The sequence below is a fragment of the Mycteria americana genome, chromosome 2, assembly GCF_035582795.1.
Source record: "Mycteria americana isolate JAX WOST 10 ecotype Jacksonville Zoo and Gardens chromosome 2, USCA_MyAme_1.0, whole genome shotgun sequence".
Classification (NCBI taxonomy): domain Eukaryota; kingdom Metazoa; phylum Chordata; class Aves; order Ciconiiformes; family Ciconiidae; genus Mycteria; species Mycteria americana.
In genome coordinates this window covers 12,643,003-12,669,869 of record NC_134366.1, presented here as the reverse complement: position 1 = coordinate 12,669,869, position 26,867 = coordinate 12,643,003, and the positions used below count along the sequence as shown (strand labels likewise).

At 44.5% G+C, this 26,867-nt stretch overlaps 1 protein-coding gene across 2 annotated transcripts in view; it reads left to right on the top strand.

The window, feature by feature from the left end:
- ADARB2 (adenosine deaminase RNA specific B2 (inactive)) overlaps nucleotides 1–25,122 on the top strand; it is a 325,628-nt gene extending 300,506 nt beyond the window's left edge. Inside the window, exons 8-10 of one of the 2 annotated variants that reach the window (XM_075492432.1) lie at nucleotides 11,561–11,742; nucleotides 18,430–18,608; nucleotides 24,994–25,122. In XM_075492432.1, coding sequence (XP_075348547.1) covers nucleotides 11,561–11,742; nucleotides 18,430–18,608; nucleotides 24,994–25,080 — 448 coding nt within the window. In that variant the 3' untranslated portion in view covers nucleotides 25,081–25,122. Of the gene's footprint in view, nucleotides 1–11,560; nucleotides 11,743–18,429; nucleotides 18,609–21,505; nucleotides 24,849–24,993 lie in introns of those variants that run through there. The other variant, XM_075492431.1, reaches the window with a different exon arrangement.
- Nucleotides 25,123–26,867: the final 1,745 nt, after the last annotated feature.

Here is a 26,867-nt window from a genome sequence, read left to right as displayed (position 1 = left end):
AACTCGTCTGCACCCTATTGGATAAACCCCTAAAAGCTGTTAGGAATATTTCTACTATTTTGAATGTCATTGCAGAACTTTCATGTCACAGCCCCCTCTGTGGCTTTCTGCTCTGTCCTGTAAATACAACATATATTCATGCAGAATAATTGTCGTATAATAAATATTTCATAATTATTCCATGGTGGCACATAAAATGTAAACACATTCACCATTCTCATTTTAGGGTGTTAACTAATAGCAAATGATTGCTAGCACAAACTGAAAACAAAGTGTGTGCTTTCGGATGCATACTTATTATACTATTAGTATATATCTATACATGCATGTATACTTATGCTCATAATCATATATATATTATGTGCATTAGCTATAGATGCAGCTCTACATGTAAAATACATTACATTATAGCTATAAAAATGTAAATGTTATGATCAAATTCTCTGCTGGAATATCATGCCTAAGAACTCGGTTAAATTACATCAGCTGAGAATTTGGCCCAATTATTAAAGGCCAATATAAACATAATCTTTCAAAAAAGCATAAAGCTTTTGTTTAATGCAAATGCATAAATTCTGCTCTTAGCTTTAACTGGATGACCTACTGAAGTTAAGTTAGTCTGTAGGCTTAGCAAAGCCTGCCATTTTGGCAGAAAAATGTATCACTGAACCAGCACATGAAAATACTAACAGACTCACAAAATCCACCCTCTGCTAAGTGCAATTGTCACAACTGGTGTGTTTGCATGAAGGATAAAGAGCAACTTCTGCTATAATGTTTTCATTTATTCACAAAGAAATAACAGAAAACCCAAACTTGTCAGTGGATCTCCTGCACTGTTTTTAGACGCAGTTGGGTTTTCCAAATTCAGACTCATATGGACTCAAAAAACTAAACAAATTTAAGTTCGAGAATGGAAATACTGCATTCTCTGTGGTTTTGAATGTCGTTAGCCAGTGAATTAAATATCAGCTTTGCAAACAGTATTGCGTTTGCTGTTGGTGGGGATGTTGACTGCAATGCACAGTCTCAGAAGTTGGGTTTTCTCCAAGCACATCTGCTAAGCACTTTCAGTGAATCCTTTTCTTGTTGCCACATATCTAAACAGCATTAAGGTCTGTGAAGAAAAAAAGAACCTGCCAGTTTTTCCAGGATAAAAAAAAATATCGTGCAGCTCTCATCTTTGGTATTATTATTGCAATACTGTATGAATTGCTGGATTTTTTATTATTTATTTGCACTGTAACTCAAACGGGCATGGGATTTTCCTAGACAAAAAAAAAAAAAATCAGCAGTTGTTATTCCCTGCTTTGAACAGCAAATGTTTATTCTCAACAGGGACGGTTAAAAGCTCTGAGGCTGAGAAAAGGAGTGGAAAAAGCAACATCTGTAGGAATAGTGGTAGCGTTGTGGCACTATAAATGCTTCAGAAGTTTGGATATTTGCGTGTTGCATTGCACCAAGGAAATCTGCAAAACATTTTGCAGAGCAAAAGGCCATGCATGCAATGATGGACCCAGCTAAAGGGTTGCTGTGGTGAGAGCAGCGCAAGCCTGTGCCAAAATCAGCAGCCAGTGCCTCAACTACAGGTCCCAAAAGCCATAGAGTTTCAGTAGTTTGGTTTAGGGGTTTTTTATTTAACAGGGCAGCTCAGCCACTCCCAATCCAGTTGGCCTTTCCTACTGCATCTTCTTGACAAATTTCCTAACTCTGTGTGTCTCCCAGCAGATCTGCTGGAAGCTGACACAGAGAAGCTCCCCTCTGTCCCACCCACTTCCACTGCCACAGACACAACACTTCCAAGCACCACGGGCTCCTTGGTCAGGTTAAGAGCTCTGGTACAGGGAAAACTGGTAGAACAACTGCTGAATTAGCAGATGAAGAGAAAAGACTGAGATCCAGAAATCGATGAAGGCTTAGAGTTTCGAGGAAGAGGGAATGGTCATTCCTAATAAAGGGGAAGGGTAGAGATGGGAAATCATCATAAAAGAGGTTATTTGTGGGTGTGGTGCGGGCAGCTCCAGTAACTAAAAGTGATGGAAACCAGATGAGGGACCCAAGGGATGAGGTATTTTGAGGAGAAAAATTCAAAGTGAATAAGTAGAGAGTATGGAATCGAATGTAAAAAAAAAATACCCTTTCACAAAGGAAACCGAGAAAGGCAAATGGAGTCCAGAAGGTGCTGCGGGCATTGCCATGGCATGTACCATGGTGAAGGGTCTGAAAGCTTCTGGAGAGAGTGCCCAAGGCTGTCTAGAGATGTTCCCAACCCTGACTGCACTTGGAGGTCATGCCTTTCCCTTCCTTTCCCTTCCTTTCTCTCTCGTGGTCACATTGTGAGACCTGGTTCTGCAATTTTATTTCCACCAGGCTCCTAATTACATATATTTGTGGCATGACTTCAGTTGAGTTCACACGTTTTAGTTTGGGAATCACTGTGCTAGTGAAAACAAAGCACCAATACTGCAGGAAACGTTCACAACACCAAATCTTGCATGGCAGAAAATAAGAGTTCCCCTCAGAGCTGGCCACCGATGACAATGTTGCCAGCGATTTTTGGCTGCTGTAAATGTTATGTAGGGCTTGGCAAAGAGTGGTGAGAAGATATGGCATCTTCAAAAAACTTTATCCCAGAATTCAGTTTACCACATTAAATATGATCTACAATCAGTTTTTATGCTTCTTATCCTCACCTGTAAGAGGAAGAAATCAAAGGTTTCTTCACCTGACCTTTGTTTCACCACATATGGGGCTGTTTTCTGCCTTCTTCACCACTGGCCATAGAAAGTACAGGCAGGAAAGGACTTCAGTGGATGAGGAGACTGCTGTGTGAGGGCTCTTTCCCCGCTCCCGCCCCCATTGAAGAGATCAGTAGGTGGTTTCTGTACGACACTTCAGACTCGAAATATTTGCTCTGCCACCTAGACAGTTGACCCTTCAAATGTCTGCAGGATGCAGGACTCCGGTTGCACATCATCTGGACTTGTCTCGCAATGAGAAAAAAAGATCTTCAAAGCTGAAATTCATGTTTGTATAAGCAAGACTTGACAAAAATCTAGCTTGTATACTTTGGATTTTATTGCTCGTAAAAGCCCCTCAGGAGCACTGGGCTATTAGAGAATGTTTCCTCTTGAGAACCTAGCCAGTAGCTGCTAAAATATACATCATTTTGCATTATTTGCAAAGGACATTGCTATCAGAATATCAAAGACCCAAGAACGGAGAGAGTTACTCAGAAAAGTGAATAATATTCTATAAATCATGTATCTAACAATTTATGTTCTCTCTTGCTCACAGAATAGCCATAAGCAGAGAGTGGTTTAATCAGATTTATTTGTTATTCAAAGGCATTTAGCAATTTTTATTACTATCACCACAAGTTTGAGAGAATTTGAAGCTTGGTATACATTATCTGGGCTCTGGCTGTGTTGAGATTGCAGGATAAACAGCCTGGTATCATACCTATTCCCTTACTGAATTAAAGCACAAATACTTCTGGCATGAATACTCATGTTATTTGGCTCAGGCAGGGAATTACGAGGTGAAATTCTGCAACTGCATTATAGAGGAGGTCAGACTAGATCTTGGTGGTTCCTTCTGGCTTTAAAAACCTATGCATTTATATCTGTAAATTTAAAGTTTGGGCTCTGTGAATCCCCATATAACCCACTCTAAGAGAGTGTTAGATTTTACACTCACAACTTCGGCAAGTCTCACAGTGCAGCTGAAGTGAGTTCAACCTCTCAGTGCCATAGGTTTTAAGATTAAATCACATTCTTTGGACCACAAGTTCATTAGTTATACTAACACCTAAGATTTCGACCTCCATTTTCCTCTGTACTGTACACTGTATACACTTGTGAAAAAACAGCAATACCATGAGCAAAATAATTTTGAAAATGATCAGCCATTTGGGGAAAAATTTGTGTCGTATAACATTTTCTTGATGCTAATCATAACCTGTATGTACATTAAGACCTTTATGTCAGCACAGACATCACAGCCCTAAGAGAATTTAGGCTTTTTGTGACAGCAAACCCATTCATACAATGGGCCAAATTAAACCCTTTTTCATCTCCCTCTCTCACACTAAGGCTAGATGCAGGAGCAGCTCGTACCTCTGCTTATTAGGCCAGTGCAAGGTTAATGCTGCTGCCGGTGGAAGGCTCTGTAGTTGCTGTTCATGAGCAGACAAATGTTTGAAGCAAAATTGACGTAGGTACACACATACGCACACAGGCATGCACACACAGATACACAAGCGCACACATTTATTTAGGTAAAAACAAGGATATCTCTATAGTTCAGCCCCTCTGTGAGGATCCAAATGCAATGACCAAACATTAGGAAGGTTCAGCAGTAAATTCTGTCTCGGACCCTCAGAAATGTTCAGAGAGGTGCCCAGGTTCCCGCTGCCTGCAGGGGTGAGCTCTGCAGCACCCTGTGGTGCCCTGCGGCCCCAGGGACACCGGCTCTCTGTTGGTGTCCCCTTCAGTGACAAGGTCTCCAGCTGCTCCAAGCCGCCCAGCGCTGAGCCTCTCCTCCCCCCTGCACGGCACTGCTGGCTTCCCACAGCACACAAAGCGTGTACATGTATGCCAGATTTGCAGGTGATAGTTCACGCAATCAAATGCATGCATATATAAATAAGAATTTCCAAATGTTGGAAACTCTACTCCTTATTCCTACAGCAGAAGAAATATGAAAGACTGGACAAGATATTAAATAACCATGCACTTCTCTTACTCAAGTCCCTCTGGATAGACTTGTAGGGGAAAGTCAGAGTCTGCCACAGAGTACGGAAACCTCTTCCCTTCCGTAAGGTTTGCCCTCTGATTCATGGAAACACTGTCTGAGCCTCAGGCCAGCCTCGTTCCACCATGGCTCATCCTCACCGTGCACCTGGTTTGACGACATGTACCGCCTGTCCTCCCTTCGGTATAGAGTTTCCTGTTCTGTGCTCTGAACTCACCAAGTTTATACATCTCATCACCAGCACCTGAGTCCCTTCTTCTTCCATGCAGAGAAATTAGAGAAATTATTTCTCCCAGCATCAATCAATCCAAAACAGCAGGGCATTCCCCCTTCCCAAATAGCTGCACAGAAAGGTTTAATAATTGCCGTTGCCTGTGCTTTGGCAGAGATTTGCAATAGTGCTGGGAGCACGTGGAGGAGGCCGCCGCCGCGCTCCGCAACACAGCAGACCCATAGCATAAACAGGCGTTCCCAGGTCCTATGTCGTCACATCACCTCCACTGCCATGCGTGTGCCAATTATTTTGAGGATCTTAATGCAAGCACTCAACACAAAGGTTTATTTAAAAAATTAGTTCTTATCTGGGTTATCTTATCTTAGTTCTTATCTTATCTGAGTCTCTATCTCCATTAGAGACTGACTTGTGCAGTGCACTGCTCTTCCCCAAGACCCTCTTCCTTGATAGATCTTAGCAAGGGGACTGGAGACCTTAAGCCATGGCCAGGGTAGAGCACGTTCACGCTCACTGGATATCTAGCTGATGTATTTCCTTCAGAGAGATGCCAGCTTTCTGTGCATCAAACTTACATCTACACACACTAATCTTGTATAGACGTACTTGTAAGTGCATGAGCTGTGACACTTTTCCTCTTTCAGAAGCGGGCATCTGCAGCTCCCCTTGCAGGGTGCAGGCTTGGGGAACACGCTTTTCAGGGTGCAGGATTTGGAGGGAACAATCCTCATAAACACTGTCTTTATACATCAAATAAAAGCCAGAATTCAGTGTTTATTTTGTAAGCTCTGGCCTTAAAAATGTTTTCTTACTACCGCTTCTCAAAAGGTCACCTTTAAAAGACTGTGTATTTTCTTGCCATCAGGTTAATGGTCACCCACTTCCTCGTACTTCACAAAAACAGTGACATTATGCCCAGAGGTTAAATAAGACCTTAAACATCTAAATTATACCTCACCTGTAAAATGACACAAACAATAACAAAGGAGCTCCAAACTTTGCATTACAGCATTGACAATCTATTCTTGTCCCATAGCTAAGGTTTGTGGATTATTTGGTCCCATGAGCTAGAGAATAGGAAGGAATCTTTATTGAGAATATGTTCACAGCATTGCAAGGCAATGTAGTCTTAAGGCACTGTTTCAGGATTTAGCAGTGGGAGTCTGAAGTAGCATTCTTACAAGATGATTTGAGCACATTAAGCTGTATTTAAATGTAGCATATAAAAATGCAAGACTAAAAGTCAGTGTTAGAAATTGGCATTCTTAGATCTATTTTAGTGTTAGCCTGTCAACCAGAGCCATTGTTAAGGGAAGACTGAGCCTGACAAGGTAACTCTTAAGAAAAGGTACTTCAAAGGGTGCATATTAATGTAAAGGAAAATCAATTAACACAGCCATATCTTCAATTAGAGATGATTTGTGCACATGATTTGTAATTCTCTCTCTTAACCCCTTTCTGTGTGACTGAGATTTCAATTTCAATCTTTCACCACAAGGTATGTTCCAGAAAACATATATAAACCACCTACTGTTAAAATACAGATCAAAAACTAATGCACTAGTTCCAGTTTCCAAACCAATAATAGTTAAATGGTCATATAAATAGGAACACCACAGGTGTTCTGCTGAGCACAGGCCACCACGAATAACAATTTATATTGTGTGAAGCGTAGCTGGAAATATTGGTAATAGAAACTGTGGTACAGGAGGTTATCAACACGTCAAGTGGGTAAGACTTAAAGCTCTTAATAATGACCAAAAAAAAGTGTCTTTTATAAAAAGCCTTAACAAAACAAGCTTTGAAATTCATCAGCAGTGCTTTTTAATTGGCAAGGTTTCCAAAGGTCCTGAGGAGACACTTCAGTCTCACCGAGCTTCAGTGGTAGGTGAACACAGTTCCCTGAGATGTTTTGAAGCACCGTGCGAATTTCTCCACATCTCAGTTTCGAAGGGTTTTGAGGGCAGGAGCGTGTCAGCATTCGGCTTTGAGAAGTGCTATGTGCAAACCGACGCTGGAAATACTCAGCGAAGGAGCTCCAGGTGTCACACCATGCCTCAGCAATGGGCGAGGAGCCACATGCTGACCTGAGCGAGGCTGCAGCCCTTTGCTCCCCCACAGGTTTGTCCCCAAGCCCCTTCCTCAGTATTTTTATCATCCATATTTCGGCTGGTCCCAGGGAGGGGCCGTGGCCAACTCGCTTGGTGAGATGGTGCTACAGCATGCAGATGCAGAGGCTGTGATGTGGTTATGACTAGGGGACACGGTTCCCTGCACACCTCGCCGGTGGTCCCGGGCTACCAGGAGCGTGGGAGCTGCATGGGGACTCTACGGGGCTCGCCCCCAGCCCGCCCCGCATCCGGTGACCGGGGAGCACGGCGCCTAATTAAAGAAAGGCTGCCTGCTCTGGGATGCCTCCCAGCTCGTCGCTGGCATTTCCGTGATTGACAAATAGGTAAAAATATATTTATTCAAGGATTATCTATATTGAAAACTGGACGTGGGATTTTGTCTTTGTAAACAGTGCAGTAATATCTGCTGTTTGAACAAAAGGAAGGGTATTCTTTCCTTCCATTTAAAGCACCAAAACTCCCATATTTAAGTGAAAGAGGGAGACATTTGGTTTTATTGATCCTACTTGCTGAAGATTTGGGGGTTTTTAAATAAGATCTGTGACTAAGGGAGCAGTGGGTTGATTTTCACTTTATTGGAAGGGTTATTACAAAGCGCGTAGCATGTGAGTTATGAGAGAGATGCATGCCCTTGAAAACAGCCCTTAAAATCTTGCACAATTAGGAAAATTCAGAATGATCCAGCATATTTCCTCATAGCGAGAAAAGTCACTTTGATATATTGAGGACCCAAAATGTAACACTGCATTGCTCTGAATAATAATTTTATTTTGAAAAGCCACATTTGAAGAGAGCACTTTGTTACAGATGGGAACACAGCTACTTTCATGGACCTAAATTAGGCTACAGAGAAATAGCTCCAAAATGAACACCCTTATTGATAGTTTCACTGTTGCTCAGACAGATCTTTCCCTATCATCTACCTACAAATAATCCCACAGATGTTCAGATATCAAAGGACCAAGTCAGTACATTAGCCATGTGTGTTGGTCAAGGGGTGAACAATACACAGGATAAAAGACCTTCCCCCAAATATTTGTCAGTTAAATCTATTGTTTATGCAAAATACTGAACTGGGTGCCCTCCAAGGCAGGACTTTTTATCCACAGAGCAGAAGCAGAATGAGTAAATGAAAATGCCCTCCATCATTAATGTGCTTTTACTGTGCTCTGAAGGACAAGAGCAGCAGCAAAGGGTCTCATTTTGGCCAGCTCAGCCCAGGACCCCTCTTTCCCTAGGCCTTAGCGGGACTCATGCACGTGCTCAGGGCTGCTTTCCAGAACGAGACAACTGGCCAAACACTTTGCCAAACCTGGGCTAGACCTGAAAGCAGAGCTCCTTGTCTGCTTTTTCATCCCTCTTCTCTGAACGGATGCTACCAAAACAGCGCTGTGTCAAACCGGGAAGTGGCCGGTGTACAGGCGGCAGTGCCATCACCCTCATCCTGTTTCACCGCCACCATGGTGGACACCAGCCTTGGTGTGTTGCTCAAGGAGACCCCGCAAGCAGTCCCCACCGAATATTGCCTTCTCGGCGTCAGCACCTTTTCTGATTTCTCTGTCCTTCCTGCCATAGGATGCTGTCTGGTTCTGGGACAGTCTCTTTTTACACCACCTTCTACCCACCCGGCACAGCTTGCTCTCGTGCCCTGTATTCTTTGTTATGTTTCTTCTCCCTCGTTTTTTTGGTCTAGCCCCCCCATCCAGTTTGTCTTGTAGCTACTTATACCTTGAAGTCAAAACCCACCATGGCTGATATACAAGTTTCATTGCCCTCTACACCTGTCTGGGTCTTCTTTTGGGATGGGAAAACAGGGTCGTCTCAAGGAACAACTATTGTATCCAGAAGCCGTGGACTCTAGCTCTGCCTCTGAATAAAACAGCATTCAGCAAATCATACTGCCTTTCTGCCTTGATTCCCCAGGGCGTGTAAAAATGGGGTTTTACCTCACAGCAGCATTGTTAGAATTAATTAATGTTTATGAAATGCTTTTAATACATAAGGGATGACCTGATCATGTTTATACTATGATTTCCAATAATGTAATTCCATTGACATCCGAATCCTTTTTTACACTAGGATGAACATGTTCAGAATGAGACAGAGAAATATCTCTAAAGAAAAGGCAGGTTCCTTGCAAAGAATTTAAATTAAATAATCATTATTACCTTGTAATTTATGATCTGAACATAATTCCCTACTTTGGTAAATAAAGCTCAGACGATTTCTTGTGACATGCATATTGCTAAAATTCAAATATTGTTGAACATATGTTGTTTTTCTGTTTAGCTGCTTTTTTCTCTCCTTCAATCAAATACACAAGGGGTTTTTTAAGGAAATGGTAAACGTTGAAAACAATACTGATTATCTTACAAGTTTCCACCTGGACAAAGATATCACTAATATTTTTACTCGCCTTAGAAGCTGGTCAGAGGCTTAGTACTGTCAGCTGAACGCAATTCTATTTCTTAAGCTTGCATTATTAATTTTGCATCATGATAAGATATTTACTCAGAGGCAGCTAGTTCTTTCCTTTAAAAGTGATGTTATTTGCAGGAATGACCACACTTTTTTTTCCCCCAAATGAAGTTATGCAAATCTGATCGACTAAAGTAAATGTTTCATAAAACCAATGACTGTTTAAATTGTGGGACTAAATTGTTTGTATATAAATATTACCTTTTATATTCCATTTGAGTTTTATGTAGATGAACACATTACTTTAATGACCTGCATTTACAGAGGGAGACAGGGAGAGTCTGACTCTGAAATCCTCAGCAGCCAGATGGCTGCCTTTTCTTGCATGAGATTAAAAGATGTTTCTCATTCACAGCCCTGCTTCGGAGGCAAATTAATATAGCCAGCTAAATTGCTTGTGTTTTTGGAATAAAATTTAAAGAGAACTTTTTAAAGCAATTGGTGTCACAGGTTCTTAGAGCAGATTGCTCTCCAGGTACAGCATGCTGGTTTTAAACATTTAGTAATTAATGGAAACTATTCCGTGTTAATTGACTGCTTCAGGAAAGGGAAATATAATGACTCCTTATTAATCATGAAAAGAGACATACATCACAGAGGCACTGCAATAATTGCACTAACGGTTGAGAAATGTTAATTAATGAAAAGAACAATGATGTAAGAAATTAGCTACATAATGCTTGCTGCTGATGGAGATTGTGCTTTAAACACATTATTTAGCATGGCAGCCACTGGATGTTGCCTTAAATAGCAGGCACCTCTTACCCTTTCCTTCAGTCAGCTACGGAGTTCCAAATGTTGCCAGTGTTTTCTTTTTTAATGAGCCAAAAGACACTCTCCAAAACTACATTTTCTGAAGCGTTTTCAGTTTGAACTCCTGAACTCAAAACTATTCAAACAGATTGACAGCGTTCAACTTATATAAAAATATTATCCAAGTGTAAGAGAGCATGTTAGTGTTTGTGTGGTGGGGATCAACTTCTTGTTAGATGGGCTGAGCTGAATAGGTTTGCCAAGAAGATAACTGCATCATGACTTCTTTCCCTTTTTTAATTTTTCCACTTTTTAACCAATTACCTGTCCCTTGAAGAATTTAGAGCAAGCAGCCTGTCATATGTGTGTCTAGCATGATGTAAAAATTCAGAGAATATGCAAATGCAGAACAGTTCTGGCAACTAATCCAACAGCGGTAGTATGGAGCCCACAGTCATTAACAGATTGAAGGCCCCGAGGTTTCCACCACCACTCTGTTGCACCTTTAAGACAGCAACAGGGTGAGACATATCAATCACGCTGAACACTTTGGAGCGGGTCAAACTATTAATTACAAATAAATTGCCTAAAAGGGTAGCTCTTCAGGACCAGGATTTGGTTCTTATGGATGTCTTCATACCTGCATGATCATTTGTGCAAGGAAATGTCAGCCTGTGAGGCTTTCGAAAATTATTCACAACAAATTTGTTGGAATTTTGGACACCCAAGTCACATGTTATCTTGGCTGTATAGCTAGGGGATGGCAGTAATGTATGACAAAGGGTAAATAAAGGTACAATAACAAAAACACTCATTTTAGCTCTGCCATTGCAAGAGTAAAATTATAGATGCAGAAAAAAAAATGAAATCCTGCTAAAGAATGCTAAATGAACGTTCATCAAACACAAAATGCTTTTATGAAGAACAGCTCTCAACAGGAAGCCTCTGTTTGCAATAACACAAGACAGAAATATGTCCCTTAAGTCAGTGGCATCACAGTAATCTACAACCATCGTAGAAGGGGAGTCAGTCCACAGGTATATAATAACCCAACAGCGCAGTGCTTCACGCATCATAGGACAGAGACAGGAATAGTTTCACCCCTCATCCCTCCAACCCACGTGCTGGCCTTTGCTGATTTTCCCAGGGAAGTTCTCTTGTGGCCATTCCTCCACCCATGTGTTTTATTGCTCCTGAATTTCTTTTCCAGATGGAACATCCTTGGGCTCCAAGGTGCTCTCCTCAGCTCCTTCATCGAACCCATGTACTTGCACAGCATCATCGTGGGAAGCCTCTATCACACTGGTCACCTTTCCCGGGTAATGAGCCATAGAATAGAAGACATTGGTCAGCTGCCAGCTTCATACCGGCGCAATCAGCTGCTTCTCAGTGGTAAGCAAACACCTGCCTGCAAGACAAATGATCCCTTCCCCCATCACTAATTGTGCTGGTCACCAACAGGAAAGCTTACTTGTTTGTAAGTAAACCATTAGCTCATGCCTTCTTTTTTTCCTGCAGAGTATGAATCTATAGAATGAAGAAACTGATGCTTTTAAATCCAGTTCCTTTTTCGTATGCAGTGACCATGAAAAGAATCAGTAGTGGATATAAGCTGAGTAGGAAAACAAACACTGTACAAAGAATGCTTAAAGTGGAATAAAGTGTACAACTAAGTAAAAGATTTCTAAAAACCAGGGAGGAGGTTTTCAGTAAATTTTAGGTTTAACTCTCTCCTGTCCTGCTCTCCCTCACCCAGAGAACACACGAATGTGCGGAGTCAGGAGAACCAGCCCTCGCGTCTCTGGCGCCATGCGTGCAGCCCTGCCACCAGTGCCCCTTACTCACAGCCCCTGCTCCTTCACCACTTGCTAGCCATCGTGTTTGGAGCAGATGGCCATAAGAAAAGGGCTGGTCGTTCATGCAGGAGACCCTGCCTGCTCAGCAGACCTCAGGGAGGCATTGCTGCCTTCTGACGAGGCTGCTGCCTGTCGCGTGAGCATCTCCGTGGTTTCCAGCTATCTTTTGGGCTACTCTCACTGCCACCACTTCTCCTTCCCAGCCCCTGTCCCTACCCCAGGTCTCTGGTCCTTTCTTCTCCATCCCCCTGAATCCCTCTTCCTTAACCCCCAGCCAGGTAGCAGCTTTCCGGCCTCATCCCAGCAAAATCCCACAAAGTCTTGGATGCCTTGAGATCCTCGTGAGGCATGTGAGTGCTAAGGGCCACCAGTTCTGCACAGGGATAGACCCTTATTTTACTCTTAGACTCTGGTAATTGTTCTTCAGGAGGGTTCCCTGAGACACCAATACGATGTCAGGGTTACAGAGTTGGGAGGTCAGGATGCTTTAGTGGAGTACACCATTGCCTTTCAAAGTCCTCTAGGTTCCTCAGTCAGGGGAGTGCTGTTTTATCTCTTGTCTATTTCTTTTTTTTTTCTAATGTGTCCTTATGACAAAATTAGTTTGGCTGAGGCAGAAGTGATACTTTAGCCACTGGGGAAATTCTCAGGTTCTGTGCGGCTTAGTATATCCGGCAAGTGTAATGTGCGTGTACATGTTATGAGGTGAGTAGGTCAAAAGGCTTATCCTTATTTGAACAGCTTATCTCCATTTTTTAACTCTTCAGTGCAGCTAGCCAGAGACTGTGCAATGCAGGTACGCAGGAAACTGTGCTCCACACTGCTCCTCCACCCTATGTCCCCTCCTGTCCCTCCTGCGCTGGTCCAGCACGGGCATGACTCAGCCCCCTCTTCCTTCTCACGCCACATTGTGGAGGGAGGAAAGGACTCGCACCTGGACAGGAAAAATCGCCCCATTTCCCGAACCTAGCTGTTATTTTGGCAACACACCCCTGGCTGCCAAAAGCCTCTGCATCTCCCACTGGGGAAGCTGATCTCATCCTGTGCCAGCCCTAACTCATTGTAAGTCCACCCATACATTCAGATCAAAATCACACCCACTTTCACTGTGTCCGCAGGATGTACAGGGAAACCCACTTGAACTGCTGAAGGACTGAAAACACAATAAGTGATTTATTAAAAGATTTAACCACAGAACAGCTATTGCTTTTCTGGGTTGGCCTTGCAGAGTAAAAGTAATTGCTCATACTTGGCCCAAGTGTATATTTATGTCCAAGAGTCATTGCCAGAGATTTCAAGGGAGTTAGAAATGCATCAGAGCGGCCCTTGTGTCACTTCAAGTATCTGCATGTTTCATGGCTGGCTTCCTCCTTCCCGGAGACTTCTGTTTGGAAAAGCTTTCACTTTGCTTTTGGTTGTGTTTGTAGGTTTTCTTCAGCCCAGGAAAAGCAGTGGGAGGAATCTGTCTCTCTCTGTCTACATTGTTTTTGTCTCTAAAGCCATTATTTGTGATCTTCCCCCCACCACAAATCCCAGGGAGCAAACAGTGCTTAAAACTTACATCACTGAGGCTTGTGCTGCATTTCTCTTACCTGGAAAACTGTGCCCACAGCATATCCAGTGACTAAGGAGATGGGCACCTAGCAAAAGCCATAGCGAATGCATTAGAGACCCAACCTCAGCAATCTCAGCCAGGCAACTCCACCTCCCACACTCGTCTCAGAGATCAGGCCAGCCAGGGATTTCAAATTGCAGGAGTCCTTCAATTATAAGGATGCCAATTATTTTGTCACTTGATCATAGAGGTACAAACATTTCAATGGTTAGGAGAGTCATGATGTGTGATGAGATATCCTCAGATAACTCCTTGGCCACAGAAGAATAATCAGTGAGGTTTTCCACTCACACCAGTCCCAGCCAGATGGAAATCCACTCATTCACCGGGACTACTCTTGGGTGTATTTTTTAGAAGAAAGAAAAGCCCTGTGTCATTTTTATTTCCTGTTCTCTTAAGATTGAGGCCATTCTAAAGGGTATCGTGAAGAGGCATGAGGTTTTGCTAGGAGAGAGAGGAGAATGAAGACAGATTTCAGTTCATATCCCACAATACTCAAGTTCATATTATTTGTACAAAGACTTTTCTTTTCCTTCCAGTTTCTATGTTCTCCTGTTGTACTCTTTGTTGTGTTAGTTTTAAGGAGGATGTTTTACATAAGGGAGGGAAAATGATCCAGATGATTATTTGGGTGTTACCTTTCAAATAAAATCAGAACAATTATTTGTCAAAAGAAAAACTTTTAAAAAGTGTTTAAAAAGGATCAAAACAACAATCAGAGAATATATCTAGGGTCTGTATTTGCATCTGTCATGAGTCTCATGTTTTTTTCTTTAAAGCCTCTTCTGTTGCATTCAGAAAATGATGTGAAAATATCTTCTACTTTACCTAAATATGTGTACTTATATATGATAGCTGGGAAGAGAAAGCATGAAAGCCAAACCAGCACGAAGGGTTTTCCAGGCACTGGGGCAAGATCCTGGCTCTCACAGTAGTCCACCAAGAGCAGAGGGAGGTGCCAGGCTGGGCAGGGGTGTACAGCCCGCAGCCGATGGGCACCCCCAGCCTGCTCTGTCCTCCGTGCAGCCTCTCCTTCTTTTCCTCCAGTCAGTGTTTTCACAACATTTTTATTTATTTAGTGGCCTGTGGCAACTTTGCACAGCAAAGTGTTTGCTATTGTGTCTTTTGGCACTCAAGTCCTCTAAGCTTTTGGGTGCTATCTCAACAGAGAGTGGTGCATAGTGTCAAACAGCTGATTTTGATCTGTTTGCATCTTGTTCTGTATAGAGGTGTTTGAATAGTGCCAGAGAGCTATCTGATTTTCAAGCTCAGTTTATATCCTGTTGCCTAGGTGAACTTGAGTTTTAGATGCAGACTGATCTGTTATCTCAGGGGGGGGAAAAATTGAAAGAGGTATTAATACGACATGACTGTGTTTACAAATCCTGGGTGAGGTTATGACTTAGCTGTAATTCTCTTCTACACATGGTAGCGAGTTCAGTCCCAGTGACTGAGATGATTTCTGCAATTCCAGCTTTGCCACCGATGCAAAGTGGTTGTGCCGTATAATTTTTTCCCTTCAATGGTGTCGTGGTTTAACCCCATCCAGCATCTGAGCCCCACCCAGCCACTCACTCACTCCCCACCGGTGGGATGGGGCAGAGAATGAGAAAGGTGAAAGTGATAAAACTCATGGGTTGAGATAAAGACAGTTTAATAGGTAAAGTGAAAGCCATGCACACCAGCAAAGCAAAACAAGGAATTCATTCACTCCTTCCCATGGGCAAGCAGGTGTTCAGCCATCTCCAGGAAAGCAGGGCTCCATCACACATAATGGTTACTTGGGAAGACAAACACCATCACTCCGAACTTCCTGCCCTTCCTTCTTCTTCCCCCAGCTTTCTATGCTGACCATGACGCCATATGGTATGGAATGTCCCTTTGGCCAGTTGGGGTCAGCTGTCCCAGCCGTGTCCCCTCCCAGCTTCTTGTGCAGCCCCAGCCTCCTCGCTGGTGGGGTGGGGTGAGAAGCAGAAAAGGCCTTGACGCTGTGTAAGCACTGCTCAGTGACAGCTAAAACACCCCTGTGTTATCAACACTGTTTTCAGCACAAATCCAAAACATAGCCCCATACTAGCTACTGTGAAGAAAATTAACTCTATCCCAGCCAAAACCAGCACAAATGGCCACCTTTGTGTTTGTGTGCCCAGTCCCATCTGGCTCTTGCAGCTCCCTCCCAGGGCAGAGGGGACCACACTGGAAGGAGCAGAGGGAGCACGTCCCTCACCAACATTGCTCCCCATGATGCTGAGAGGGCCCAGGCAGGAGGCAGCGTCTCTGCCACAGCTGACCCTGCACAGCCCTCCACCTCTCCCCGGTCTCCTTCAGGGTCTTACCAAGCTCAGCATGTTTAAATGCAGCGATGGATGCCAGGTTCCCACCCGCTCCCATCTCCTACCATTCTGCCTGAGATCAGCAGATGCTTATGGTGTGCAAGAAGGGGCACTTTGGAAAGGACGGGGTTTGATCTCTCTTCTTTAATCACCTCCTCTCTGAACAGCCCGTATCAGTACTTCTCCCTCTCTGCAAAAGTTCTTTGAAACCCTTCAGCGGAAAATATAAAGGACATTTCTCTGTTGCCGTCCACCCAGCAGCAATGAAAGCAGTCCCCATCAAGCTGTGCAAACCATGAGCTGTTGCTGGAGCTGCTACAGGCAGCGGTTCCAGCGGGAGCTGCCATTTGGAAACAGAGATCCAGCCCTGGCACTGGCCTGTGCCGGGGTGGCCATGCCACGCAGCCCCTGCCCACCAGCACGGTCCCCACCTGCCTGCTCTCCACAGTGGCTTTCGTTGTCCAGGTTTGCAGGCTAGTGGCCCACACAGCAAATTAGTAGAGAGGGACTTAACAGCTGGATCCAGACACATCATCCAATGCCCATGTTTTCCAAAGTATTCAAATTGCTTCAGGTCACTCTGTCTTTTCCAGCCTTGGAAGCTCCCAGTGTTGATTCTTTGCTCCCAAAAGCACTAATGAGCAGGGCAAGGCAGAGCTCACTTCGTTGCATTTATCCTGTGCTGGAAAATAAACCAACCACTTCCTTTATTCCTCTGATTTCCTTGCAAAGACTAATCCTTCCCTGGTTTCAGGTGCAAGAAATGAGAAAGCTACAGGAGTCATGGAAAGGTTGAACTACATTAAATGGCTAAGAAGAGACAGGAATTAACCTGATTAAAAATAACTATCTCTCATGTACACACCCACACTGACCTTGCAGCCTTGATCTGCATTTAGAGCCAAGGTAGATCTCACCCATACAGTCAATCATAGAATCACAGAATCACAGAATCACAGAATCACAGAATCATAGAATCATGGAATAGTTTGGGTTGGAAGGGACCTTTAAAGGTCATCTAGTCCAGTCCCCCTGCAATGAGCAGGGACATCTTCAACTAGATCAGGTTGCTCAGAGCCCCATCCAACCTGACCTTGAATGCTTCCAGGAATGGGGCATCTACCACCCCTCTGGGCAACCTGTGCCAGTGCCTCACCACCCTCATTGTAAAAAATTTCTTCCTTATATCTAGTCTGAATCCACCCTTTTTCAGTTTAAAACCATTACCCCTTGTCCTATCACAACAGGCCCTATTAAAAAGTTTGTCCCCACCTTTCTTGTAAGGCCCCTTTAAGTGCTGAAAGGCTGCAATAAGGTCTCCCTGGAGCCTTCTCTTCTCCAGGCTGAACAACCCCAACTCTCCCAGCCTTTCTTCACAGGAGAGGTGTTCCATCCCTCTGATCATTTTTGTGGCCCTCCTCTGGACCTGCTCCAACAGGTCCATGTCTTTCCATGTAGGCAGTGCACTCCAGTATGTGATTCAGATGTCCAAAACTGGCCAGGTGAATGACACAAAGGTCATGCAGTCACACCAGGTGACTGAAAACATCTTCATTGTAGCTATCTAAAATTAAATAAGACACATTCCACTTACTTAAAGTTATCCAAAATATTGCCATTAGGACACTAACCAGCTCTTGAAGAGATTGTCGCATCCATACAGGGTGGGAATCTTGCAGGCAGACACAAGGTGGGGAGAAAGAGTTTTCTGTGTAGCTCTGTGATGTCTACAAGATCATTATTAACTTGGATCTAATAAACTCTCTGTGATGATGAAATGTATGTTTTGTATTTTCTTATCCCCTGTTTGTACCCTCTACAATCCAGAGTTCCTGCCACAGCAAAGGCCCCAGCAGTTAATAGCAGATAAATACTCTGGACCATGGAAGGCTCACCTGGAGGAAGTCATGGCAAAAGCACTTTTCTGCTTAGTTCCTTTTAAAGACCAGTTATCCCATTAAAGCCTTTCTGAACGATTTCACTCAGCAACCATACCACTGCTGTCAATACCGCACGCTACAATCTAATGGCTTTCCTCAGGCTAACCAGAAGTTTGCCTGCAAGGTGGAAAAAGATCTATAGGAATTGCTAAATTATGTCTCTCTAAGGTACTCGGACTGGTAACATTTAATTGATGGTGACAACAGCATGTACAGTGCACGATGTCAGCATGTTCACTCAAGGAGGTTTCATGTGCCACAATGACCCACCACACGTTAGCAGCCTCTGAAGGTTTTGAGCGCTGGATGTTACTGGTGTCCTTCTTTCCTGCCAGGGGTTAGCCACGCTGATGCTCGGCAGCCCGGAAAATCTCCCAGCTTCAGTGTGAACTGGATTGTGGGGAACACCGACCTGGAGGTTATCAATGCCACGACGGGGAAGAGGACCTGTGGGAGTCCCTCACGGCTCTGCAAGCACATGTTCTTCACTCGGTGGGCAAAGCTTCATGGCAAGGTAGGTCTGGAATGCTGACAGGACGCTGCCACCAGCCCTAGGTGGGCTAGTCCTTACCCTGGAGTCAGCCCTGTTTTAGCAATCTCATGATGAAGCTGCAGGCTCCACAGGTGTCCTGTGTCCCTCCTGGTAGGACCTGGGAGAGCATCAGGAGCCAAGAACCTGTGGGGTCAGCTATGGGAGTTGAGAGTCCAGAGAAAGCCAAGGGCAGAAACCCAGGTGGGTTTGGAGGGGAGATGGGTGTTCTGGCTGTCCTTGGCAATGGAGCCATGCTCAGATGAGCACTCAAAAGCCGAGAGTGTTAAGTCTCCATACAATCACAACTGGGTAATTTTTTATGCATCTCACCCCACGTATCCCTTTGATTCTAAGGGCAGTATTCAACTCACTAAGTCTTAGAGGTCTGAGGGAAGTATTTCTCATTGCCTTGGAGGCATCTACCTCACTTCATCGTTCCACAGGGATTTAGACTCCCAACATAAACCGCTCCCAATGTCACCCAAGTTAGCTGACTGAAGCAGGTGCTATGGATTGCCCACTCCCCTCCTCTTCCCCACTCTCCCAGATGTGCTGATAAATCCATACAATGATACAGCTGCTCCTTACAGGGTGAGTGGCCAGGTGCTGAAGGCTCTCCAATTTCTTTACACTCAGCAGCAGTACAATTTAATGGCATTAAACTACAGGTTGTACTTAATTAAAATGGCCACCACCCCTTGACAGCCCTGCTTTCTCTAGGGAAGATGGCCATGGACTCCCCTTATTTGAAACGGCACAGAAATCAACGCCCTCACACTTCACTTTACTTCCCACAGACAGGAGACAGTGGCAGGACAGATGGATGGCCAAAACTACAGGGTGGAACACAGTGATGTAGGACATGTAGGAAGAAGCTTGATGTGGAATAAGGAAATTTTCTTCTCATTATTCCTGGTTCTGGAGTCACCATTTCTCCTCTTGCCTAACCCTTCAAGGACGTGCTGGGGGAGAGAAGGACACAGATACCAAGGTGGTGAGCCTGACCCCACCACTTCCAGGAGGAGCAGCAGGGAAAATGCAGTGTCTCTTCAGCCCACCTACTTTCACTGCTAGAACATTAATTTGCTATAAGGAGGCTTGTCAAGAATTGTCCTGCAGTCCATGTAGAGTGGGAGAAGACAAGGACGAGGAAAAATTATTTTATTAAGTGCCAAAACCTTTTTACTATTGGGAAACGAGTGGAAAAGAACAAGGCAGAGTGATGGCAGGGAAGCCTGGAGCCACTTCCATCAATAAAGTCATTCGGGAAGGCAAAGGGACACGCAGGGTGGGGAGGTATGAGGACAAGCCCAAAGGGGTTGTTCTGCTCTGCAGGAGACCCCAGGGAAGGAGGCTGGTGGGACTCATCCCAGCCCAGGCAGTGGCATGACCTGTCCAAGCAGGGACCCTGAGCCTGGGGGGAGAAGAAGGGACCAGCCTGGGCTTCATGCCCAGGGCTCAGTCACTGTTCCGTGGCACAGGTCCCAGCCTTTTTCTTGCATAGCAGAAATAGGCATGGGAAGAGGGGTGAGAAGCACTCCTGCTGCCCCCAAAAAGGAGGGATCCTCATGGGAAAAAACCCTGGAACAAGTTGGGCCCCGGAGCAGGCTATGGCCAGGACTATGGCTGGGAGAGCTGGACCGCACCTGGCTGGCACCGGGGATGGGATTGGGGTGAACAGGAGGGAGTAACTCATGGCTGAGCAGGGCACTTTGCTTTTGACAAAACAAAGCGTTTCATAATGTCATCGGTCTCCACCTCCAGGTAACAAAGGGGCAGCTGGAGGGCACCCACCGCCGGCCAGGCCAGCCTGTGGCCCATTGGTGCCCGGGCCAGCAGCATGACCCTCCCTTGCCAGCTGGGCCACTACACCCCGTGGTGTGCCGGCGCCAGCTGGACCAGAGCAGCTCATTTCAGGCTGTGCATTCGCGTTTTCCTTTAATTTGTCTTTCAGCATCTCTCCTTTTTAGAGAGAAGGAAAACAGTGGTGTTTGGTCTCCAAGGTCATGTTGTGAGGGTGCTTTTTCCTACAGGGTGCTATTTCCCTGGCTTGTAAGCATTGGGCTTTCACCCGTCTGCTTGCTCTAAGGCATTTTCCAGACTTCGGTTTCTTTCCTATATTGTCAGAGCCTCACTGCTGGTTCCGCACTGTTAAGACTTGGGCAGGTCCGAGGAGGTCGTTTATTTAGTCCCTATGCAAAGCGAAGGGTGCTTGCTCCCACGTGTGTGCTCCAGGTGACGAGGGGCAGGGGACGCGTTGCTGTCTCCCGAGGCAGCTCCCGGTGGGCGGCTCCGGTGTCCTGGCAGAGCGCTTGATTTTCCTGCACCAGCACGAATCTTGACGCCCGGTTTCTGCCCTGTCCTGGGCAGGTTTCACAGCATCTCTTACGATAACACATTAAAGAGGGAAAAGGGGAGAGTGTGGGAGGGGACCCTCCTTCTTGTGTCCCTTGGCATTACTGGGAAGCACTGAGCTGCTCTGCTTCCTGGGCTAAACCGAGCACATTCTTTAAAGATCCCCAGAAAGGATTTTTTCCCTTTTTTTTCCTAAAAATCATCTTAACTGAGAAGTGGGTTTTTGCCTTTGTAAAACACAGCAAGGTTTGCTACTGTCTATGCCCACTCCAAGGCAAAGCTGTTTACCCCATTCTTCTTTGCAGTGGCTCAAAACCATGTCACAAGCATTAATTGCTTCCCTGCTTTTTTGTTGTTAAACCAAAAGCAAACACACAAAGCACAGTGATCGTTTGTTTGTTGCTTATGAAATGTAGACAGGACGATTATACAGCTACTGAAGCCTCCTGTCTCTTTTGGCTCGTTGGTTGATTTTTTTTATTATTATTTTATTTTTTTCCCCTTCTCTGATTTTTGTTCTGCAGCTGAGCACACGAATACCAAGCCATGGAGACATGCCATCAGTGTACAGCGAGGCAAAGCTGGTGGCTCAGACGTACCAGTCCGTCAAGCAGCAGCTGTTTAAAGCGTTTCAGAAAGCCGGTCTGGGCACCTGGGTAAAGAAACCCCCAGAGCAAGATCAGTTCCTACTAACTGTATAAATCACTTGACACCTTTGCTACATGACCGGATCAAATCAGCTGGAGAGAAGGCTAGGCAGGATGCGTGAGCCGAGAGCATCGAAGCAGTTTGAGATTTAATAGCAACCTTCATGGGAATATTTGCTTTTAATTCTGTATTGGAAATACGTAAATAGAAATGTGTCTGATGCACTGAACTTGACTTTAGAAAACTGCTTTTCCATGATCCCTTCCCAAGAATGCACCTGGCAAATTATAATGCCACCCCCACAAAGATTCTGCTTTTCACTGTTTATTGCTCTTAGTTATTATTGATTTGAGGCGTTAGCAGGCCACCTGTCTGATCCAAAATAGAGTTTGTTTTCCCTCACACAATCAGTGCAAGAGTCATCACTGAATAATGGAAAATAGTGAGCAAAGACGGAAGCACCCCAGGCACACGGCATGACAGCAGGTCTCAGAGCATCCATAATCATCCATGTCTAACCTCTATGCAAAAAACATCCTGTTAGCTGCCTAAATGTGTGAGAAAGAATTTGGACCTCAAAGATACGCAGCATTTTTAAACTCCATTTTCCACTGCTTGCTCTGAGCACAAAGCCGGGCGTCAGGATTCCCTTGCTCCCTCCGACGCCTCGGACAAACCACTTCCCACCAAATCTTCAAATCTGGCCACAAGTTTTGCACACTGCAAATTTTAATTATCCAGGCCCAGTTCGTCACCCGTGCCCTTTAGACACCAGCCGGGATGCAGATGCTCTTCAAGAGGGCAATGCAAACCTGCGCTGCCTGTGGAGGTGCACCGCTCTGCAGGGGCTGCTGGTGAAGACCAGCTCTGAAGCTTCAGGTAGCTGCCTAAAATCAGGCAGGCTGGAGCCAGGACCCAGAGCCTCAGATTTCGAAGCCTGCGAGGATCCACGGCTCTAAATTAAGTGGGTGTGAGCTCAGGATGCTCCGTACATCTGAAAAATCGGTGGGTTGGGTAGCCACGACTAAGACATCCCAAACGAGAAAGCATATTTGATGCTTGGCTCTTTCCTGCCTCAGTTTCTCCATCTATCAAATGGGGATAATAATACTTACCTGCTTCACATCTAAGGAACGTGGCAGGAACAAAGTGCTCTGGTCATATGCAACAGTGTAAGCCAGATTCTGTCACTCTTGCAGTGAGTTTTACCTCCCCACGTCGTCCAATTGACATAAGTGCAGCAGATGCAACTACAGGCTTACTCAATGTAAGAGCTTTCAGATTCTAGCTCTGTGTAAATGCCAAGTATTGGTATTCTTATTATTCATGTTCATCTGCAGTTTGAAAAGCAGGTGGTTTTGTTTCAGTTAGGAGGTGAGTAGCACCCAACAGTTAAATATTTTCTTTAAAACTGTGGCTGGGTCTGATATAACCTCATCTTTGAACCATCCCAAACTTCATCAGAATGCAGAAGATAGATACAGTGATGGGAGAACTGAGCTTTGATAGTCCCACTGCAGAACCAACCTTCAAATGCCCTGTATATTTCTTTCAGGTTTTGGTTTTTTAAATGACAGGATTTGCGGGTATATAACTACTGTTTTCTTTTTATTCCTGTGATTCTCTTTAAATCTGTATATAACATGCTGCTACTGATTTGTGATAATTGTCTTGGTATTTTCTCAGAACTGTCAAGCTGAGTTACTTTTCAAACAACACAAGGCTCATATTTTTCCATGTAATTTCCTTTACACGGGAAACTGTTCCTATCAATAAAGATAGATGCTCTTTGTATAGGGTTTATCATGTTTGGAGAGCCATATACAGTAAATACATTGTTTATTGATGCCCACAATAGAATAGCTACAGTATTTTGATGAGATTTTATTTTTAGATTATAAACTGCAAGATGTATCTATAGTGTCTTGTATAAAAACAATTGTGATAAACTAGAATTTTTAAATTAGATAAAACAAAGCTCTCCCCTTCCAGAAACCTTTTCAGCAAAATAATACATTCCATATTAACTACCAAAAATATTTTAAAAAAAAAATCCTTAGAGTAGAAATAGTTAAAAAAAAAAAAAAAACAACAACAACAAAACAAAACCTGAGACATTTCAATAATGGAAGCATTTTGTGGTAACCACTTTGTCAATATTTTGACCACTTTGTCAGCTCTTCTGATTAACATTCAGAATATTTTGGCACCTTCTGGAGCTTCCCGGTACCTCCACACAGTCCCATCCTCTAACACAGCTGTCACTGGTACAGACCTCCAGTGTGTTCTGGGCAGCAAAGGTGCCCAGAGGGGCAGCGGGTGGGTGGGGATCAGGCCCACGACCGGAGGTGCGGGAGAAGCTGTGGGTGACACTGGCAGTGGTGGTCCCAGGGGCTCCATCTGCTCCCACCGAGGGAGAGAAACCACAGGGCAACCAGAGAGGAGGATGAGGTTTCTCATGCAGACATCCACAGGGCAGGGGGAAGCAGCGTCTTCTACTTTTCCACTCCAAGTTAGTCTTTACCTAGCACACAAGAGACCTCAAGGCTCCTCCCTACATCTCCCTGCCCTCACCACCCTCCTCCAGCCCTGGCATGACATCGGCTCAACTAATGCACATAGCTCCGCAGGCTGGTGTTGCAGCTACTGTGACAAAACACCATGCCTGGTTATTTTTAAGGACAAAAAGAAAAGTGTGGCGGGATTGAATTATCCTTTGTTGCAAGAAATACATAAATGCAATCCTGGATTCAGCTGCCAGAATGAATTTAGTAGTGGGGACCAAACTGAGTCCCCACTGCAAGTGGGCATCAGCGGATCTCATTGAAGGCAATGGAGTTGCACCTGCTTGCACTAGGGTGGAACATGACCTTAAATGTCTACTTCTTCTCATTACGTGCAGCGATAGAGTGTGATGGGACCACATCCCAGAAGCACACATGACCTACACGCAGCGTTGCCTGAAGCAAAGGAAAACTTGCTCAGTAGTAATTCTTTAGTGAAGATTCTGTACATAACACGCATGAGTGAATGGCAATACTGTACTAATGGATGTACATTTGTAATATTTGTAAAAAAAAGAAACAAAAAAGACAACAAAAGAAAATAAATCTGAATTTACATATGTGAATTTGCTGCTAAGTTCTGTAAATTGCACTTCAGTGATACCTGATAAGTGAATGTTTCTGTTAAGTGAATAAAATGCCAAGTAAAATTGTTCTTTCACTGTTTGTTGATCATTTTGCACTGTGGCTTAGCAATCAATTTCAATGTGCTCCAAAATGCTAGTATGTATTTTTATACACACCTACTGTAGATTTACAGACAACGCATTCTTATTCGGTTTGGATTTGATGCATTGTAGGAATCACACACATCTGGAGAGGTGGATGTGCCCAGTCATGTAGAAGAAGCCATACAGAGACACAGTCTTATCCTGGAAGAAGAGTGAACTGGGTCCATCTCTAATTTGATTCTTCCAGGTTACTCTCAAAGGTCTGTCTTAATAAAAATTAAATACCTTTTTGCAAACTCAGACTGCATGGGACTTGCTGTATAAAGCTGCTTGAGAAAACTAAAGTGATGAACAAAAGGTCAGTACATCTTTGCAGATTTCTTCTTCATTGGTAGAGTGGCCTTGGTTTATTCTTGCTTTAAACTATCAGTATTCAGCTACAGCAGACTAAAGTCACCCTGAGTCCAAACGACACCATCCACACAAAGGTTTAACATGCATTATTGTATGATCATCACCTGGTGCCTTGAGATGATTTCCCTCTGCCAGTCCTCAGAGAGATCACTGGTGTTACCAAAGCCTCCGAAGCCTTTCAGAAGCGCCCACTGTCAAAGGATATATACGCTAACAGTGACAATTGTCTAGAAAGAGATTTCCCCGTCCCCCTCCTTGTGAAGATTTGGTTCCAAGATGAAATTGAGCCCAACAGCTCACAGGGAGCCCCACCAGCTTGCTGGCCCTGCAGCCCTTTGCTTGCTCATGTTGAAGAAGTCAGTGCCGGACCCACGTGGACTGTCCCATGGGTTTCATTCCCCAGCATAGCAGGGCAGGGGCTATGCATAGCTTTATTTTCAAGCTAAGACTTCGCTGCAGCTGCATTTCCTTAGCTTGGATCTATGTCATTAGGTATTTGGGTGGGATGAGGAGGAGGGGGGAGAAGAAAGCATTTGCAGGGTGAAGTTGTCTGTGTGGAAAAAAGTCACCGTGAGCTGACCCGATTCCGCCACCCACAGTGGATTTTTGCCTTGAGTAATAAAAGCAACAGATTCTCAGAATTTGTAAATCTCAAAGTGTATTTGCACACATAAATTTTACTGCTTTAACTGGATATAGGTAAAGCAAACCCCATAGTCTCACCCTCACCACAGCCTCAGACACAGCAGTTACTTCCCTACTGCTGTAGGGAAGTAAAAATGGTCACGGCAGCGTTACACTGTCCTAAACAGAAAGAAGACAAGTTACACCAGTAGAAAGGCAGTTTGTGCCACTATCCACCCTCCAGGTGATGAGCTTATCATTATTTTGGTGTCAAAAAATGTAAACACCCAGATTCTTAGCTTGTCGAAAGCCGTGCATAGCATCAGCTTTCCTCGCAGAGGGGCTCTGGAGGGGACGAGCCGAGACCAGCCCCGGTACAGACGCAGGGAACAAGCAGAGCTTTGGCCATGAAGGGCAAAGCGGGGAGGTGAGGAGGTCCCTACGGGGCTTCCCAGCAGCCTGGCAGCCCCTCAGCCCGCTCCTGGGCAGTTTGGCCACGGCTGAGTTCACAGCAGGCGGTTTCCAGCCTGTTTTCTCCTCCAAAAGTAGCTGCTACTGCCCGACCATGGCAGACACCATGACACGATTTGGCTGCCGAAAACAACTACAAAGCAGTCATTAGGGTAAATTGTATGGATGGATTCTGTGTTTAATCTCATTAAGTTTAAAGGCTAAATACCAGAACTGCATTTAAAACTTTACAGGCGTACACCCCAGCGTCGTCAGGCACAGTTATTTCTTTTCCAACTGCATATTGGAAAAACAACAACATAAAACATGAACAAGCTGATATATCGACTAATAGAGGGCTTCAGAGAAGTGCCTGTTTCTCAAATAAAATAAATAAGTCCTTCTGCTGCAGTTAAACCTTGATAGCCATGCTTGTGTGTGGAAGAATGAAATAGCAATTTAAGAGCTTTTTAAGCCTTTTGATTCATTACCGTTGTTCTTACTTTCCCGCCCTG